Source organism: Schistocerca cancellata, chromosome 1 (genome assembly GCF_023864275.1).
Source record: "Schistocerca cancellata isolate TAMUIC-IGC-003103 chromosome 1, iqSchCanc2.1, whole genome shotgun sequence".
NCBI classification, from domain to species: domain Eukaryota; kingdom Metazoa; phylum Arthropoda; class Insecta; order Orthoptera; family Acrididae; genus Schistocerca; species Schistocerca cancellata.
The window spans coordinates 1111558570-1111576178 of NC_064626.1; the positions used below are offsets into that span (position 1 = coordinate 1111558570).

At 44.3% G+C, this 17609-nt stretch overlaps 1 protein-coding gene across 1 annotated transcript in view; it reads right to left on the reverse strand.

Moving 5' to 3' along the window:
• LOC126092121 (wiskott-Aldrich syndrome protein family member 2-like) overlaps positions 1 to 12914 on the reverse strand; it is a 55844-nt gene extending 42930 nt beyond the window's left edge. The window contains exon 1 of the mRNA XM_049907566.1: positions 12729 to 12914. Within this exon, the coding sequence (XP_049763523.1) occupies positions 12729 to 12762 (34 nt within the window). The 5' untranslated portion in view covers positions 12763 to 12914. The remainder of the gene's footprint in view (positions 1 to 12728) is intronic.
• Positions 12915 to 17609: the final 4695 nt, after the last annotated feature.

Here is a 17609-nt window from a genome sequence, read left to right on the forward strand (position 1 = left end):
TTTTCCGCACATAAATAGTTGCATTGGTATAATATTTTTAAAAAACTTAGCAGAACCTGTAGTCTAGGGGTAGGGTCAATGACTAGTATTCAGAACAAAATGAGTCCTGAGTTTGAGTCCAGCTACTGATTGAATCTGAATACAAATCATCAGCACTGGCGGCCGAAGACTTCCGCCATACAAACTGTTCATCGCTCTGCCAACGGCCTTGACAAAGAGGGAGGAGGAGCGGACAGAAGTTTGCGGCAATTCTTGCCCTTGTGATGGGAAACTGCTCCTAAAAGGCGGAAGAACAAGCAATGATCAACGGAATTAGGCTGCGGAAGGCAATGGAAACCATTGCATTAAGAACACACAATGTCTATCAATAGAGCAGTCTTCTCACTTTGGTGCGGCGTGACAAAAATTCCTCTACAGTGTCCAACCTTCTATCTCAGAGCAACACGTGCAACTTAAGTCCTCAATTATTTGCTGCATGTTTTCTAGTCATTCCAATCTCTGTACTCCTCTACAGTTTTTACCATCTACAGCTGCCTTTAGCACCATGGAAGTTATTCCCTGATGTATTAACAGATGTCCTATCATCCTGTCTATTTTCTTGTCAGTGTTTTCCATGTATATTTGTTTACTCGTCGATTCTGCGTAGAACCATCTCGATCCTTACCTTATCAGCAGACTTAATGTTCAACATTCTTTTGTAGCACCACATTTCAAATGCTTCGATTTTCTTCTGCTCCGTTTTTCCCACAGTTCATGTCTCACTACCGTACGATGCTGTACTCTAAACGCACATTCTCAGAAATTTCTTCCCCCTCATAAGGCCTATGTTTGACACTAGTAGACTTCAATTAGCCAGGAATGTCCTTATCGCTAGAGCTGCTCTGAAACATTGAATAAAGAACGAAACGGTAACATTCTATTTCGGAAAGTGGGATGTCAGAAGTTTGAGAGTGGTAGGGAAGCTAGAAAATCTGAAAAGGGAAATGCTAAGGCTGAAACAAGGTATAGTGGGGGACAGTAAAGTGAACTGGCAAGATGATAACGGTTTCTGATTATAAGAATACGGTGTAATATTAACAGTAGTAGAAAACACTGTAATGGGAGCAGGATTCGTTATAAATAGGGAAGTAGCGCAGAAAGCGAGTTACTGTGAACAGTTCAGCCATACGGTTGTTCTCATCGGATTCGACAGAAAACCAAAGCCGACAACTACAATTCAGATACACATACCGACGTTGGAAACATAAGATGAGGAGATGGAGACAGTATACTAAGATATTGTAATTAGTGATGTAAAAGGAAGATGTAAATTTAATAGTCGTAGAGGATCGGAACGCGGGAGTAAGGGAAGGGACAGAAGAAAGGTTTACTGGGATATATGGGCTTGATAGTAGGAGTGAGAGAAGAGAAAGGCTAATTGGGTTCTGCAATAAATTTCAGTTAATTATAGTGAATACTCTTTTCAGGAATCACAAGATGAGGACGTACACTTGGAGAAGACCCGGGAATACTGAAAGATTCCAACTGGATTACATCATGGTCAGACACAGACTCCACATTAAAAACCTTACAAGATCACAAGTACATTATCGTACGAACAGTAAGGAAGTTGATGCGTGAAAACGCTGTGAGAAACGTACTTGACGACGGAAGAGGTTAGTATAGGGGTCATCGCATAGTGAAAAACATACAGTAACGAGAGTGGGTAAAATAAAAGTCTTCACAAAATGTAAAAGGGGGAAACGAACACTTATGACAAATAACGTATATTAGAATTCTGAGGAATGAACAATCGCAAAGGCTACCGGCAACTGTATGAAGATTTATGATACTGGTTATTCAGTAAATTTCGGTCCCTCAACTGTAGATGTACATAGATCCAGTTCTTCCCGAACATCCAACTTGCGCTCTTTGACTTCTCTGGACAAAATGGCTGTGTCTTCTTACATGATTTACCATCTTCTATTGAAAAATTACAACTGTAATGTTTCCTTTTCTACAGACAACAGTTTAAAGAAAAACTAGATACAGGAGAAAATACTGGTGATTGATTGTCAAATTCAGGTGTCTCTAAACTGATCTGTATTGACTTCCCATGACATTACATCGGTCAAGCACGCTAAGCTGTATGGACAGGATATAAAGAACATCTGTTAGGAAAGAAAGGCATGAATGTACAAAATTCTGCGTTTAACGAACACTTACTAATTGCTAACCATACCCAGAAAAATTTGGAAAACAGTTATTTTGTACAGAGAAGTCAAAGGGCGCAAGTTGTATCTCCGGGAAGAAGTAGAGATCTTTAAACATCTACAGCTCAGGGACGGAAATGTACTGAATAACGAGCTGCATCTTGCTTGTAGGCAATATTTTCAAGGCTTCAAACGTATACCGTGTTTAAAATCTTCATACGGTTGTTGGTAGCCTTTGCCAGTCGTTCGTTCCTCAAAGTTCTAATATACACCGAACAGCCAAAACATTACGACCACTGCCCAACGCGACGTTGGACGCCACCTGGTGGCGTTGCAGACGCGTGATGAGGTAAGTGGAGCAGACACGGACCAAGAGATGGTCTGCAGATGGAGCAACCCGCTGAGATAAGCGATTCCGACAAAGGGCTGATTGTTATTACGCAGAGCCTATGAAAGAATATCTCGAAAATGGCGAAGCTGATCGAATGTCCACGTGCTTCTGTCATGAGCATCTACGCAAACTGGTAGAAGGACAGTGAAACTAAAATTAGGCACAAAATGGTAGGACGTCCACCGCTCTCGAAGAACGTGGGTTCGGAGGCTTGTCTGCTCTGTAAAGTAGGACAGATGGCCGTCTGTGGCATCTCTGCTGAAAGAGCGCAATGCCGGAGCACGCACAAGTGTCTCGGAGCACACCGTTCATCTTACTTTGTGGAACATGAAGCTCCGCAGCAGGTCACCTCTCCGTGTCCGCATGTTGACACAACGACATCGTGAGTTACGATTGCAGTGGGCACGGGACCATCGGGATTCGGCCGTCGATCAGTGGAAACGTGTCGGATCTTCGGCTGAATCACGCTTTGGCTACACTAGGTCAGTGGTCGTCCCGGTGGTGTCACCGCAAGGCACCACATTGGCCATGTTGTAGGCTCGAAATCGGCCGCAGTCCGTCAGTACACATCGAACCCGCGAGTCGCCACTGTCGACGCTAGCAGACCGAGCGCCGCCACTCGGCTGGTCTTACGAGACGAGCTAGCGCACTGCCCAGTTCTACAGCCGACTTGATTAGGAATGATTCACTTGTTATAGCTTCAGAGATGTCATTTGCAGAGACGCTAGTTAGCATAGCCTTCAGCTAAGTCAGTAGCTATGACCTAGCCAGGCGCCACATACAGTTTATGCAGTGACAATTGATCTACACTCCTGGAAATGGAAAAAAGAACACATTGACACCGGTGTGTCAGACCCACCATACTTGCTCCGGACACTGCGAGAGGGCTGTACAAGCAATGATCACACGCACGGCACAGCGGACACACCAGGAACCGCGGTGTTGGCCGTCGAATGGCGCTAGCTGCGCAACATTTGTGCACCGCCGCCGTCAGTGTCAGCCAGTTTGCCGTGGTATACGGAGCTCCATCGCAGTCTTTAACACTGGTAGCATGCCGCGACAGCGTGGACGTGAACCGTATGTGCAGTTGACGGACTTTGAGCGAGGGCGTATAGTGGGCATGCGGGAGGCCGGGTGGACGTACCGCCGAATTGCTCAACACGTGGGACGTGAGGTCTCCACAGCACATCGATGTTGTCGCCAGTGGTCGGCGGAAGGTGCACGTGCCCGTCGACCTGGGACCGGACCGCAGCGACGCACGGATGCACGCCAAGACCGTAGGATCCTACGCAGTGCCGTAGGGGACCGCACCGCCACTTCCCAGCAAATTAGGAACACTGTTGCTCCTGGGGTATCGGCGAGGACCACTCGCAACCGTCTCCATGAAGCTGGGCTACGGTCTCGCACACCGTTAGGCCGTCTTCCGCTCACGCCCCAACATCGAGCAGCCCGCCTCCAGTGGTGTCGCGACAGGCGTGAATGGAGGGACGAATGGAGACGTGTCGTCTTCAGCGATGAGAGTCGCTTCTGCCTTGGTGCCAATGATGGTCGTATGCGTGTTTGGCGCCGTGCAGGTGAGCGCCACAATCAGGACTGCATACGACCGAGGCACACAGGGCCAACACCCGGCATCATGGTGTGGGGAGCGATCTCCTACACTGGCCGTACACCACTGGTGATCGTCGAGGGGACACTGAATAGTGCACGGTACATCCAAACCGTCATCGAACCCATCGTTCTACCATTCCTAGACCGGCAAGGGAACTTGCTGTTCCAACAGGACAATGCACGTCCGCATGTATCCCGTGCCACCCAACGTGCTCTAGAAGGTGTAAGTCAACTACCCTGGCCAGCAAGATCTCCGGATCTGTCCCCCATTGAGCATGTTTGGGACTGGATGAAGCGTCGTCTCACGCGGTCTGCACGTCCAGCACGAACGCTGGTCCAACTGAGGCGCCAGGTGGAAATGGCATGACAAGCCGTTCCACAGGACTACATCCAGCATCTCTACGATCGTCTCCATGGGAGAATAGCAGCCTGCATTGCTGCGAAAGGTGGATATACACTGTACTAGTGCCGACATTGTGCATGCTCTGTTGCCTGTGTCTATGTGCCTGTGGTTCTGTCAGTGTGATCATGTGATGTATCTGACCCCAGGAATGTGTCAATAAAGTTTCCCCTTCCTGGGACAATGAATTCACGGTGTTCTTATTTCAATTTCCAGGAGTGTATATGTGTGAAACAGTCAGAATTGTAAAGAAGTATTCGCAGTTCAGTCTATAACTGCACCTGTAAATATTATTATACAAAGTCAAAATTGACGTTCACCGCTGATGCTGAATTAAAGCTAAGTATTTAATTGTATTCCTGTCTACTAACTTTCTAATCACTAAGACGTTCCAGATACACCCCGTCAAGTATAGTTCATTGATCGTCACGTCAGCCTACGTGATCAACGGGTGCAATTAATGGCCACACCTCGTGATCAGACTAAGAGTCAAATTGCGTGACTCAGTCGGATCACCCTTTTTCCATTAGGTCCCTAGTTCCACCTCATACATAACGGTGCCAACAGAGGCCGCCATCGCGCGTCACTGACGCAGGATGGTGGGACCAGAATTATGCTGTGGGAGGTTTTCTCCTGCACCTGTATGGGGCGTGTGGTAGTAATCGAAGAAACGCTGACAGCTGCGATCCACCTACATCCCTTCATGCTTGATGTCTTCTCCGACAGCGTTGTCATCGGGCTGTTATTAATGCGAATTATATAACCTATGCGTAGACATCTAATGCCATAAACCTGCACAAACCTACCAACAAACTGTTGTATCCGTGATACGCAGAATCAGTGACGTATATCGGTATGAAGAAGCACAAACTAACTATTAAGCAGGTGATCACAATGTTTTGGGTCATCAGCGTACATTATTTGTGCATACGTGATCGTTTCTCCCTGTTTTATGTTTTGTGAAGACATTGATTTTACCCACTCTCGTTACTATATATTTTTCGCTGGACCATGACAGATGCACTAATCTCTTTTATAGTCACGTACGTTTATCACAGACTGTTTACGTCTTAACTTTATTGCTGCTCGTAGGATAATGTATTTGTGATCTAATAAGGATTTTAATTTCAGTTAGCATATTTTACTTTACAATACCTTTAGCATTTTTTATTTCTCACTGTTCTCTCAATTCCCTCCTCAGCCCCCCCTCCCCCCCCCCCCCCCCACACCGATGCATTTCGTTTTATTGGCCGTTTATGCTGCAAGCGTACTTCAATCTCGGCGCATGCGCCACCTGCCTAGTTTTCCTGGTCTTCACGCCCTCCGTTGTCTGTCTGTCAGCGTGCAGCTCGTAACATGACCTGACATTTTATTTGGCGGGTTTTAATTCGGGATTTCAACTATTCTTACTTGACAAGCCCCGATCATAGGGGCTAGCTTATTTAATAGCGTATAAAATCTTGTGCGCTGACAGGATCTTTCCAATTCACATAGATCGGTTCATTATTTGTTGTTTTTCTACTGTGAAATTTTACTAGGTACTAGATTTATTCTTTTGATTATGTTTTATGATATATGTGATATCGCCCTTGTGGGGATCTACTCTCTGTATGACTCGTAGTTTTGACACGTACACTATGTGATCAAAAGTATACGGTCAGCCCCAAAAACATACGTTTTTCATATTAGGAGCATTGTGCTGTCGCCTACTGCCAGGTACTCCATATCAGCGACCTCAATAGGCATTAGACATAGTGAGAGAGCAGAATGGGGCGCTCCGCGGAACTCACGGACTTCGAACCTGGTCAGGTGATTGGGTGTCACTTGTGTCAGACGTCTGTACACCAGATTTCCACACTCCTAAAGATCCCTAGCTCCACTCTTTCCGATGTGATAGTGAAGTGGAAAGGTGAAGGGACACGTACAACACAAAAGCGTACAGGCCGACCTCGTCTATCGACTGACAGAGACCGCCGACAATTGAAGAGGGCTGTAATGTTGAATAGACGGACATATATCCAGACCATCACACAGGAATTCTAAACTGTATCAGGATCCACTGCAAGTACTATGACAGTTAGGCGAGAGGTGAGAAAACTTGGACATCATAGTCGAGCGGCTGCTCATAAGCGACACATAATATAGGACTATTAAACAGGGGGAAAACGTTGTGTGAAGTGACGAATCACTGTACATAATGTGACGATCCGGTGGCAGGGTGTGGGTATGGTGAATGCCCGGTGAACGTCATCTGCCAGCGTGTGTAGTGCCAACAGTAAAATTCGAAGGGGGGTGTGTAATGGTGTGGCCGTGTTTTTCATCGAGGGGGCGTGCACCCCTTCCTGTTTTGCGTGGCACTATCACAGCACAGCCCTACATTGATGTTTAAGCACCTTCTCGCTTTTCACTGTAGCGGAGTTGGTTCAAATGGCTCTAAGCACTCTCGGACTTAACATCTGAGGTCACCAGTCCCCTAGACTTAGAAATACTTAAACCTAACTAACCTAAGGATATCACACACATCAATGCCCGAGGCAGGATTCGAACCTGCGACCGTAGTGGTCGCCCGGCTCCAGACTGTAGCGCCTAGAACCGCACGGCCACCCCGGCCGGCTTTCCGAAGCTGTGCGGCCCCAAGGCTGGTAGCACGACGCGGCCGAAGGGGACGCACGGCCGCTCCATGTGATCCACGTGCGTTACCAAAGTGCCGGATGTGGGGAAAATCCCAGAGGGGTACATGGAAAAGAATCATCTGATTTGGCAAGTCCATATTCCTGAAACTAATAAACGTATACAATGAGTTTTATTTTTTAATGAACGGGAAACTCGAAAAGTTTTTTTCATACCTTTTCATAGGTGTTCAATGCGCCCCCTTGAGATGCACGGCATATGTCAATGTGGTATTCAGATTGTTCCCACATTGCAGCGAGCATGTCTTGAGTTACAGCTTCCACAGCCGTGTTACGCGATGACTGAGTTAATTCACTGTTGTTGGTAACGAAGGCAATAAACATAAACTCCCACAAGAAATAATCACCTACAGTCAGGCCCTGTGACCTTGGTGGCCAGTAATGTAAGGATGAATCATTTGGTCCAGTGCTACCGATCCATCGTTCAGTGATCCTTTGATTAAAAAATTCCCTCACTTCCAGATACCAGCGTGGCGGTGCTCCATCCTGTTGGTAAATGAAGTCGTTCGAATGTCTCCAACAGTGAGAAAAGGAAGTTCTCAAGCGTATCGAGATATGTTTCCTATAACAGTGTTCTCTGCAAAAAAAAATGGACCACACACCTTTTCCCATGAAACTGCACATTAAATTTTGGAGTGTCCCTCTCTAATTGTAGAACTTCACGCCGTTGTTCCATACCCTATATTCTCACATTATGACGCTTCACCTTTCTGTTTAAATGGAATGTTGCCTCGTCACTAAACACTGAGCGTGGAAAAAAACTGTCATCCTCCATCTTGCCAAGAACGAAATTACAGAACTCCACACGCTGTTTCTTGTCACTTTCACGAAGAGCTTGCAGTACAGTAGCTGAATTTTGTATGGTTGCATGTGTAAACATCGACGCAACACACGCCAGACGGATACCGGGGACATGTTGAGCTGCCGAGCTGCACGATTAACGGATTCCTGCGAACTCCTTGTGAAACTATGGCGAATGCGTTCGACGTCTGTGTCAGACACTAGGGGACGGCCCGGCGATTTGCCTTTGCACAAACAACCTGTTTCTCGGAATTGTTCATGCCATCCTCTAATTCTCTGTGTTGTGGGAGGATCCACACCAAAACTACTAAGAAAGCCACTCTCTTCAGTTATTACTGACCTGCCTTGCCCAAAATGTAGAACACAAAATACTTTCTATTGTCACGACACCATTTTTACTAGAACTGAAGTGGGTGCACATTGCTGTTACCTAACGGGAACCATGTAAAACTCGAGAGTTTGGTCTTTACAGCAGTCAAATAACGTAATAGTTACGATTTTTTTTAAGCGGATGGTTCTTTTCGATATGCCCTGTATATTAGTTTATTTATTTATTTATTTATGCATTTATTTTACCTGGCAAGATTAGGGCCTTCAGGCCCTCTCTTACACCTAACCAGGCATACTCAGATACAACAAATTTCAGTTTCTACAGAACATTAAGGACATATAACATGTTATACAGTATTAATGTTACACAAAAAAATTGAGATTATAAAAGTAGTACAATGATAATTATAACAATCAAAAAATAATTATATCAATCAAGAATAATAATAATAGTAATGACTATGTATATGAAAGTAAACATATTTTTTCTTTTATGAATGTCAGTCCTATTGCTAGTTGGGAATTTTCTCGTTATATTCTTGCAGCTTGTGAGTTATTCTCATCAAGCAGAGACATAAGACGATAGAATGGGGTGAAAGAGATATAGAAGAGGTAGATAGGTTAGAGGAAGAGAAATAGAATGATGGAGAGGAGAGAGAAAAAGATGAGAGGGTCACAACAATGGTGGCTATACCGTCCCTAATATGTAAGTCTTGAGTTCCCTCTTGAATGTTGAGTGGTTCTGGATAAGACGCAGATCACACGGGAGCGCGCTCCATAGTCGTATGGCTGAGATGGAGAATGACACGGAGAAAGATTTAGTGTTATGTAAAGGTACAGCCAAGATGCTAGACGTATCCGATCTGGTATTGCGGTTGTGGAATGATGATAGGTGTTTAATGTGAGAAGATAAGTACTGGGGGCACCAGTGGCTAAGAAATCGATGAAGTAAGCAGTGTGGGAAAGTGTTCAAGATGAATCAAATCATGTCTATTGAGCTTAAGGATGACCTTCAGCCAAAGAGAATTGGGCAGTGGTGGAACACTGCTGGTGTCAAGTGGAGAGTGAGACATCTCGAGTGAAGAGCTGAAGGGAACGATTCTGACACTTCCACGTTTGTGCTGGAAGAAAACAGATCTGCCTGTGTTAATGTGCGTGATTCGGACATAGAGGTGATAGATTGTGAGCGGTCCCTACCGTACCTTAGCTTCTAAAGGGACTTTGTATTTCGAGCGGTCTGAATGTGTTCCAGAATAGGACTCTAATTTTTTCGCTTATATTACGGAACGGAGAACAGACAAAATACAGGTTACTATTTTTCATATTGCGTGTGTTAAGTTGTCAGTCGTCATGTGGAACTCTGAACTATTTTGAGCTGTCGAGTATTTCGTGTATTGTGATCACGAAACGGACTTCGTTTTCGCGAGTCTTTGATGAATATTTTGGTTTGGGGATTTTGCTACCATTCTCGTATCGCTCTCAACATAGCTTTACTGCATTTTGTAAGAATATTTTCTGTCTGTATTTCAACTGAATATCGTAGGGTCACTTCACATTTATCTGAGGCGTACATTGTTGAATAAACATTATTAAACATAATTATATGTCGGCTACATCAACTACAAACTTTAAAATAGAACCCTTATTGCAGGCCGTAGTGGCCGAGCTGTTCTAGGCGCTTAAGTTTGAAACCGTGCGACCGCTACGGTCGCAGTTTCGAATCCTGCCTTGGGCATGGATGTGTGTGATGCCCTTAGGTTAGTTAGGTTTAAGTAGTTCTACGTTCTAGGGAACTTATGACCTCAGATGTTAAGTCCCATAGTGCTCAGAGCAATTTGAACCCTTCTTATTAAATTGTTCATTTAACTTTTATATTTGCTGTATTCTATTAACTCACAATTCTAGCCAATGCAGAGACTATTTGAGTGCAGGATCACAGCTACAGGTTATTACATGCAGGGAATTAGCTGCGGGGAATGAAAGTAAACGTGCGCAGCTCGGCCCTATGACTACACCGAGTTGTTCTTTTTAAACAGAGCCGTGCATAGCTCCAGCAGCTAATGTACGAGAAACAAGTACAGACTTCGCTGGTTTGGCCGTATCGACGCTGGTTAGGAAGAGCAATTACACTAGCAGTAACCTTTAGGTACAGTCTGATCGCAACCATGACACTTGCTCACAGAAAGATAAAACAGTGCTTAACTATGAACACTGTGACACTTGAAGATCTCTCCTAGGGATTACTTGTACAAATGTCTTCATATTTTTGTTCATTTATAAGAGCGCTACAGTTTGAAAGTGTCAAATTGCTCCAATTACACGGAATTTTTCATGGGACAGTTGCTTTTGTTCGTGTACTTACCTCCTACAACAGTCCGGGTACCAGAATCTGTTTCGTGTTAAGGGGTCCAAGAATGGGAATCTTTCCATCGGCAACACAATCACTTAACCCGAAATCGTATTTTCGGTGAACATTTATTGGAGGCAAAATACAGATTCAGCCGGCCGGTGTGGCCGTGCGGTTCTAAGCGCTTCAGTTTGGAACCGCGTGACCGCCACGGTCGCAGGTTCGAATCCTGTCTCGGGCATGGATGTCTGTCATGTCCTTAGGTTAGTTAGGTTTAAGTAGTTCTACGTTCTGGGGGACTGACGACCTTAGAAGTTAAGTCCCATAGTGCTCAGAGCCATTTGAACCATTTGAACCAAAACACAGATTCAGATGTGTCCGGTATAAGTTTACTAGGAACGCAAATGATGGTTTGAATGTCACTGTCCGTATGACTTGAAAAATTAAACCAGCTGGCAGGGGTAGAAGGGCGGGGGTGGGGTGGGGGGTGGAGGGGGAGCGTTTCGAGCGTCATGTGGAATCCAAGTAACTTTGTGCCACGAAATTTCCACGTTGGCAGAGTTGAGTTCCGCCTTACTTGCTACAAAAATTACCATCGCTTGCCATGAATCTAACCTAGAATGTCTGGATTACTGAGGTTCCTTCTTGGTTTTTGAAAACCTATCCTCCTAACTCTACTACAAATCATTCAGTCCACTGTGAATTCTATGTATAACAGTTTTCTTATTGTTCCATGAAATAATGACAATAATGGAGATATTTATTTATACAGTATCACTTAACAATGTGTATATGTTTAAAGATAATAATTAATTAGAAAGACACAGAATTCTGTAAAACGGGCAGTCACAGCCGTTAAACTTCATACTGAATAAAAATAAAATTACCGTATAAAAGCTGTAATTGGTGATTTCTTTATTCTCGCAATCGGTTTTGCTCCATTAAAACAGCATTCTCAGATAAACTACACAAGAAGCGAAGGATAGAATGTAATATGATCAAAATACTACAAGAATCATTAAAAGTGCTATCTTACTATCTTAAACGTCTGTCATTGTCAGAAATCGTTCACTTGATATAGTCAGCCTGCCAAAAAAGTTTTTAACGTGACAATAAGTATGTCAGTACGTTGTAAATTTAATTCCATTTTACGGATTCCACAAAGATACACTTACCGGCTTGTTGCCCAATCAGACTTTTCTTTTCATTCATTGTGCTTATATCTGGCTTTTTCTCGTAGTGCGCCACCACACTATTACCCTCGATGTCCTGTTTCATATAGTTTGACAAAATTCCCTCTTCAGGGATTTGATTTTTGACTAGAATACTGGGGATATGTTGGTGCGCTGATGTGACACTGTTGTAAGTACGTTTTAAATTTTGAGTTTTTCTGCTTGCTTAAATACTTTACGAAAGTTTAAAACAGAAATTTTTTCTTAAAAATTCCAGGGAAAATTAACTTTATTTAGTTTTTAAAAGATTCTTATAGTATTTTGATCATATGTATTACATGGGATCACCATGGAAATCACGGAACTTCTCAGTTATAGTTGCTTTACTGTTCATTCTACTTTCATTCATTGTAATTAGAAAGAATATGAAATGACAATATGTAATTAAACGAAAAACAAATGAGAACGCATTAAATTGCTTATCTTGTGGATTTCTCTCGATGCCCACGGTTTGCGGCTACCTCGACATGTCTGCGACTTTGGCCTGCGCCGAATGGAAAAAAAAAACGCACTTTAGCCATCCGTTCATTTCCCGCAAATGTTGTCCCTACGTATAGTTGTATTCTGTTATATGAGTAGCTCTCGGGTTAATGTGTGGCTTGATAAGTCTCGAGCCATCGCGTCCCTGTACGGGTTACACCCGTAATACATTTTATTCTATTTATCTAACACAAAGATTTACATGTAACTACTAGGTGTATGACGATAATTTATTTAACGTGCAACTGAAATCTTACCCAGTAGGCTCAGCAAGTAGAAGACGTTGGCCATGGTGGCGTGACCGCTTCAACAGCACTGCGCTTCTAATATGCCTTCTTCGTGGGAACCCTCGCCGCTTCTGGAAACGGCGATAGTGTTATCGTGTCCCACCTACGCTGCGAGACCGCTTTTCTGCGGAGCGTGCAGTTGTACAACCAGGTACGTTGTAGGTGACGTTAGTTCTGCCACAGGATACGATCTCACACTCCAAATAAAAGTCGTACTTCCTCATCGTTGCTGGAATGGTACGCCATCTTGACGCCAACATAGTTAGCTGTCGGGTGGGAGAGGGTGGGGGGTCAGGCTACAACAAGTAAACGGAAACAATATTTCAGACACCACTCACAATTAAATAACGAAGTTCAATAAAGATTTATTTTAAAAAGTTGCTTTACACATTACTTATAATGAAATTATCTGCATCTTGATTGAAAACTTTTCCAAAATAATACAAAATAAAATTCGCAACAAGAATATTTAAACAGGTGTCACCCCAGCCGCCGTAACAGGGTCACGCAACAGGACCCACAGGCACGGGTAGACGGGTGGTTACCAGAGACTAAAAATTAAGATTACGTTTCAAATAGAAACAAAGCCTCAACAAATTTCCCCCTTTTTTATACCAGAAGGCTAAACCGCTTTAAAATTTTAAGCCATGGCACAGTCGTAATATTCCGGTAAACATAAAAAAAATTAGATACTGAGCTTTGCTATATACACTCCTGGAAATGGAAAAAAGAACACATTGACACCGGTGTGTCAGACCCACCATACTTGCTCCGGACACTGCGAGAGGGCTGTACAAGCAATGATCACACGCACGGCACAGCGGACACTCCAGGAACCGCGGTGTTGGCCGTCGAATGGCGCTAGCTGCGCAGCATTTGTGCACCGCCGCCGTCAGTGTCAGCCAGTTTGCCGTGGCACACGGAGCTCCATCGCAGTCTTTAACACTGGTAGCATGCCGCGACAGCGTGGACGTGAACCGTATGTGCAGTTGACGGACTTTGAGCGAGGGCGTATAGTGGGCATGCGGGAGGCCGGGTGGACGTACCGCCGAATTGCTCAACACGTGGGGCGTGACGTCTCCACAGTACATCGATGTTGTCGCCAGTGGTCGGCGGAAGGTGCACGTGCCCGTCGACCTGGGACCGGACCGCAGCGACGCACGGATGCACGCCAAGACCGTAGGATCCTACGCAGTGCCGTAGGGGACCGCACCGCCACTTCCCAGCAAATTAGGGACACTGTTGCTCCTGGGGTATCGGCGAGGACCATTCGCAACCGTCTCCATGAAGCTGGGCTACGGTCCCGCACACCGTTAGGCCGTCTTCCGCTCACGCCCCAACATCGTGCAGCCCGCCTCCAGTGGTGTCGCGACAGGCGTGAATGGAGGGACGAATGGAGACGTGTCGTCTTCAGCGATGAGAGTCGCTTCTGCCTTGGTGCCAATGATGGTCGTATGCGTGTTTGGCGCCGTGCAGGTGAGCGCCACAATCAGGACTGCATACGACCGAGGCACACAGGGCCAACACCCGGCATCATGGTGTGGGGAGCGATCTCCTACACTGGCCGTACATCACTGGTGATCGTCGAGGGGACACTGAATAGTGCACGGTACATCCAAACCGTCATCGAACCCATCGATCTACCATTCCTGGACCGGCAAGGGAACTTGCTGTTCCAACAGGACAATGCACGTCCGCATGTACCCCGTGCCACCCAACGTGCTCTAGAAGGTGTAAGTGAACTACCCTGGCCAGCAAGATCTCCGGATCTGTCCCCCATTGAGCATGTTTGTGACTGGATGAAGCGTCGTCTCACGCGGTCTGCACGTCCAGCACGAACGCTGGTCCAACTGAGGCGCCAGGTGGAAATGGCATGGCAAGCCGTTCCACAGGACTACATCCAGCATCTCTACGATCGTCTCCATGGGAGAATAGCAGCCTGCATTGCTGCGAAAGGTGGATATACACTGTACTAGTGCCGACATTGTGCATGCTCTGTTGTCTGTGTCTATGTGCCTGTGGTTCTGTCAGTGTGATCATGTGATGTATCTGACCCCAGGAATGTGTCAATAAAGTTTCCCCTTCCTGGGACAATGAATTCGCGGTGTTCTTATTTCAATTTCCAGGAGTGTATAAAGAGACAGAAATAATTTAAACCTTGAATTTAAAAAAAAATCAGCATCTTTAATAAAACTCCAGTATGCTTCCTGAAGGCCTCTAGTTTAAACGGCATTGATCATAATTAATGTATTAAAAATTAAAAACCTAACTCCTTGAAGGTTATAAGAAATTCAGGATGGCAACAGCCAACTGTACAATATAATTTATAGTGATTTGGTTAATCACAATTAAATGACAAGGGGTTACGACAGCCCCTCAGATGCAAAGTAGCGTTTGTGAATTAAACTACTTAATGGAACAATCATTAAACAATTAGCAAAATGCGCCATAACGACTCAAAATCTGATTCAGACTGCAAACAGCTGTACAACTTAAGGAATACATATACTTTTCTAGGCTAATAAACTTGACCAATATGGAGAATCCAGCATATATTCTTAAGATTAACGGTTACCAAAGTTTGAAACAGCTCTGCTCTTCAAAATGGTATAAGAGAATATATTTTAACTGCTCTTATTAATCACAATGAAATCAAACACAAACACTAGAAAAGGGTCACTCAACAGCTTGATTTTTTAGTTCACGTTTAAACGTTAGTTATAAAATACCAAACACACGCAAGCTACCATGGACATGCCTAGCATTGCGTTCACCCTGACAACTTCCATCAGAATGCAAAAATAAATCGAATCGGTTACCATTAAGATTTATAGTGCATGCTACAATGCAATCGAACAAGCTGTTATTGCAGGTTTTAGAGTCAGTTAAAGCTGAGTCACAGGCCGATAACCCACATAAAAACTGCAGCGCAACTAAAAAAAAACCATAATAGCTCACCAGTCTTGACAAACAGCCAAATGAATTAACAAACGCACGTTCACAGTATAGGCAGTTGATATCAAAGTACAGGCTGTACATAAAGTCCAGGAACACTTTCAATTATTTATTGCACAAGAACCAAACATTCTACAGATATCATACATGTGTCATTTTGAAGAGAAACCCTGAAAGTTTTTTCTCATTTATACCGCCACAGCGTAGTTTGGTAATTTGCCGATAGTCAGCGCTAGTCACAAACATGGCGATATCAGTTGCGGAGCGAGCTTTCTGCGTGTTGGAGTTCGACAAAAAGAAGTTTACTACAGCTGTTCGACGGATGTTTAGAACCAAGTACGGTAAGAAGCGATCAACAAGGAAGGTCATTTACCACTGGCACAACAAATTCGTTACGACGGGTTGCTTGTGGCCGGCAAAGAGAAGCGGACGTTCCAGTGTGAGTGAAGTGAACGTGGAGCACATACGAGAGACATTCATAAAGAGTCCAAAGAAATCGGTGAGTCTTGCATCCTGTGGACTCGAATGTTTCTCTTCAAACTGCAATATGAGGTGCGACAATAAAGGAATAAGACTAATGTGAAAAAAATGTTGCTTACCGTTTTAGTTAAGTTTAGTGTTGGCTCCTTCATAGTAGTTCCCTTCTGATTGCACACACTTTTTCCAGCGCTTCTGCCATTGATGGTAACATTTCTGGAACTCATTTTCTGTAATATCCTCCAAGAACCTCGTCACAGCTTTTTGGACATCTTGTGTTGTTTGAAAATGGTGTCCCCTGACTGCCGGTTTGACTCTTGGAAATAGAAAAAAGTCGCACAGAGCGATATCTGGTGAATAAGGTAGTTTTGGTAGTACTTTAATTTGTTTTGAGGTTAAAAGTTGCTGTACTGACAGAGCAGTATGGGATGGCGCATTATCGTGAAGCAGAATCCAATTATCAGCAATTTTGGCACAGACACGAAGAACTCTTTCAGGAAGTTTTTCTAAAATTTCTTTGTAGTAATATCGGTTAACTGTTTGTGCAGGAGGCACCCACTCTTTATGAAAATTCCCTTGGGATCTAAGAAGCACACAAGCATGCATTTCACTTTTGACTTTGACATGAGAGATTTCTTTGGTCTGGGAGATCCCTTTGAACACCATTGCGAGCTTTGGCGTTTTGTCTCTGGTTCATACTGAAAAAACCAACTTTCATCACCAGTGATAACACGGCTCAACAATTCTGGATTTATTTCCATTTGTTCTAACAGATCGGCTGCCACGTTTTTCCGTGTTTCTCGCTGTTGTGGTGTGAGATTTTTGGGGACCATTTTTGCACAAATCTTTCTCATACCTAGATCTTCAGTTATTATTAGACGAACCATTTGTCGATTGATGTTCAGTTCTTCTGCAATCATTTTCACAGATAATCTTCGATCAGATCGTATGAACTCACGCACCCTGGCCAAGTTGACAACCGTCCGTGAGGTTGATGGTCGTCCATTGCGGTCTTCACCTTCAACATTCGTTCTGCCTTCGCTAAACATTTTATGCCAATGAAAAACTTGAGCTCTTGACATAACCTCCAAAAGCCTTCTGAAGCTCGCCGTAAGTTGTCGTCGCGTTTTCACCCAATTTAACGCGAAAAGAAATGGCATACCGTTGCGCAATATTATGCGTTTCCATTTCCGTGACGAGAGACGCAAAAATGTGATAACTTACTACAGCACAACTCAAGACTGAGCTGTTGCATCGATGTGCTGCTTGGACGAGAAGCAGCTTATTGGCCAAGGTCAAAGATATTGTGCCTACACATGCGTGCAGGGTTGCCACATCTTGCAAAGAAAATCAGTCTCATTACTTTATTGTCGCACCTCGTATGTATGAAATCTGTACGATGTTTAGTTCTTGTGCATT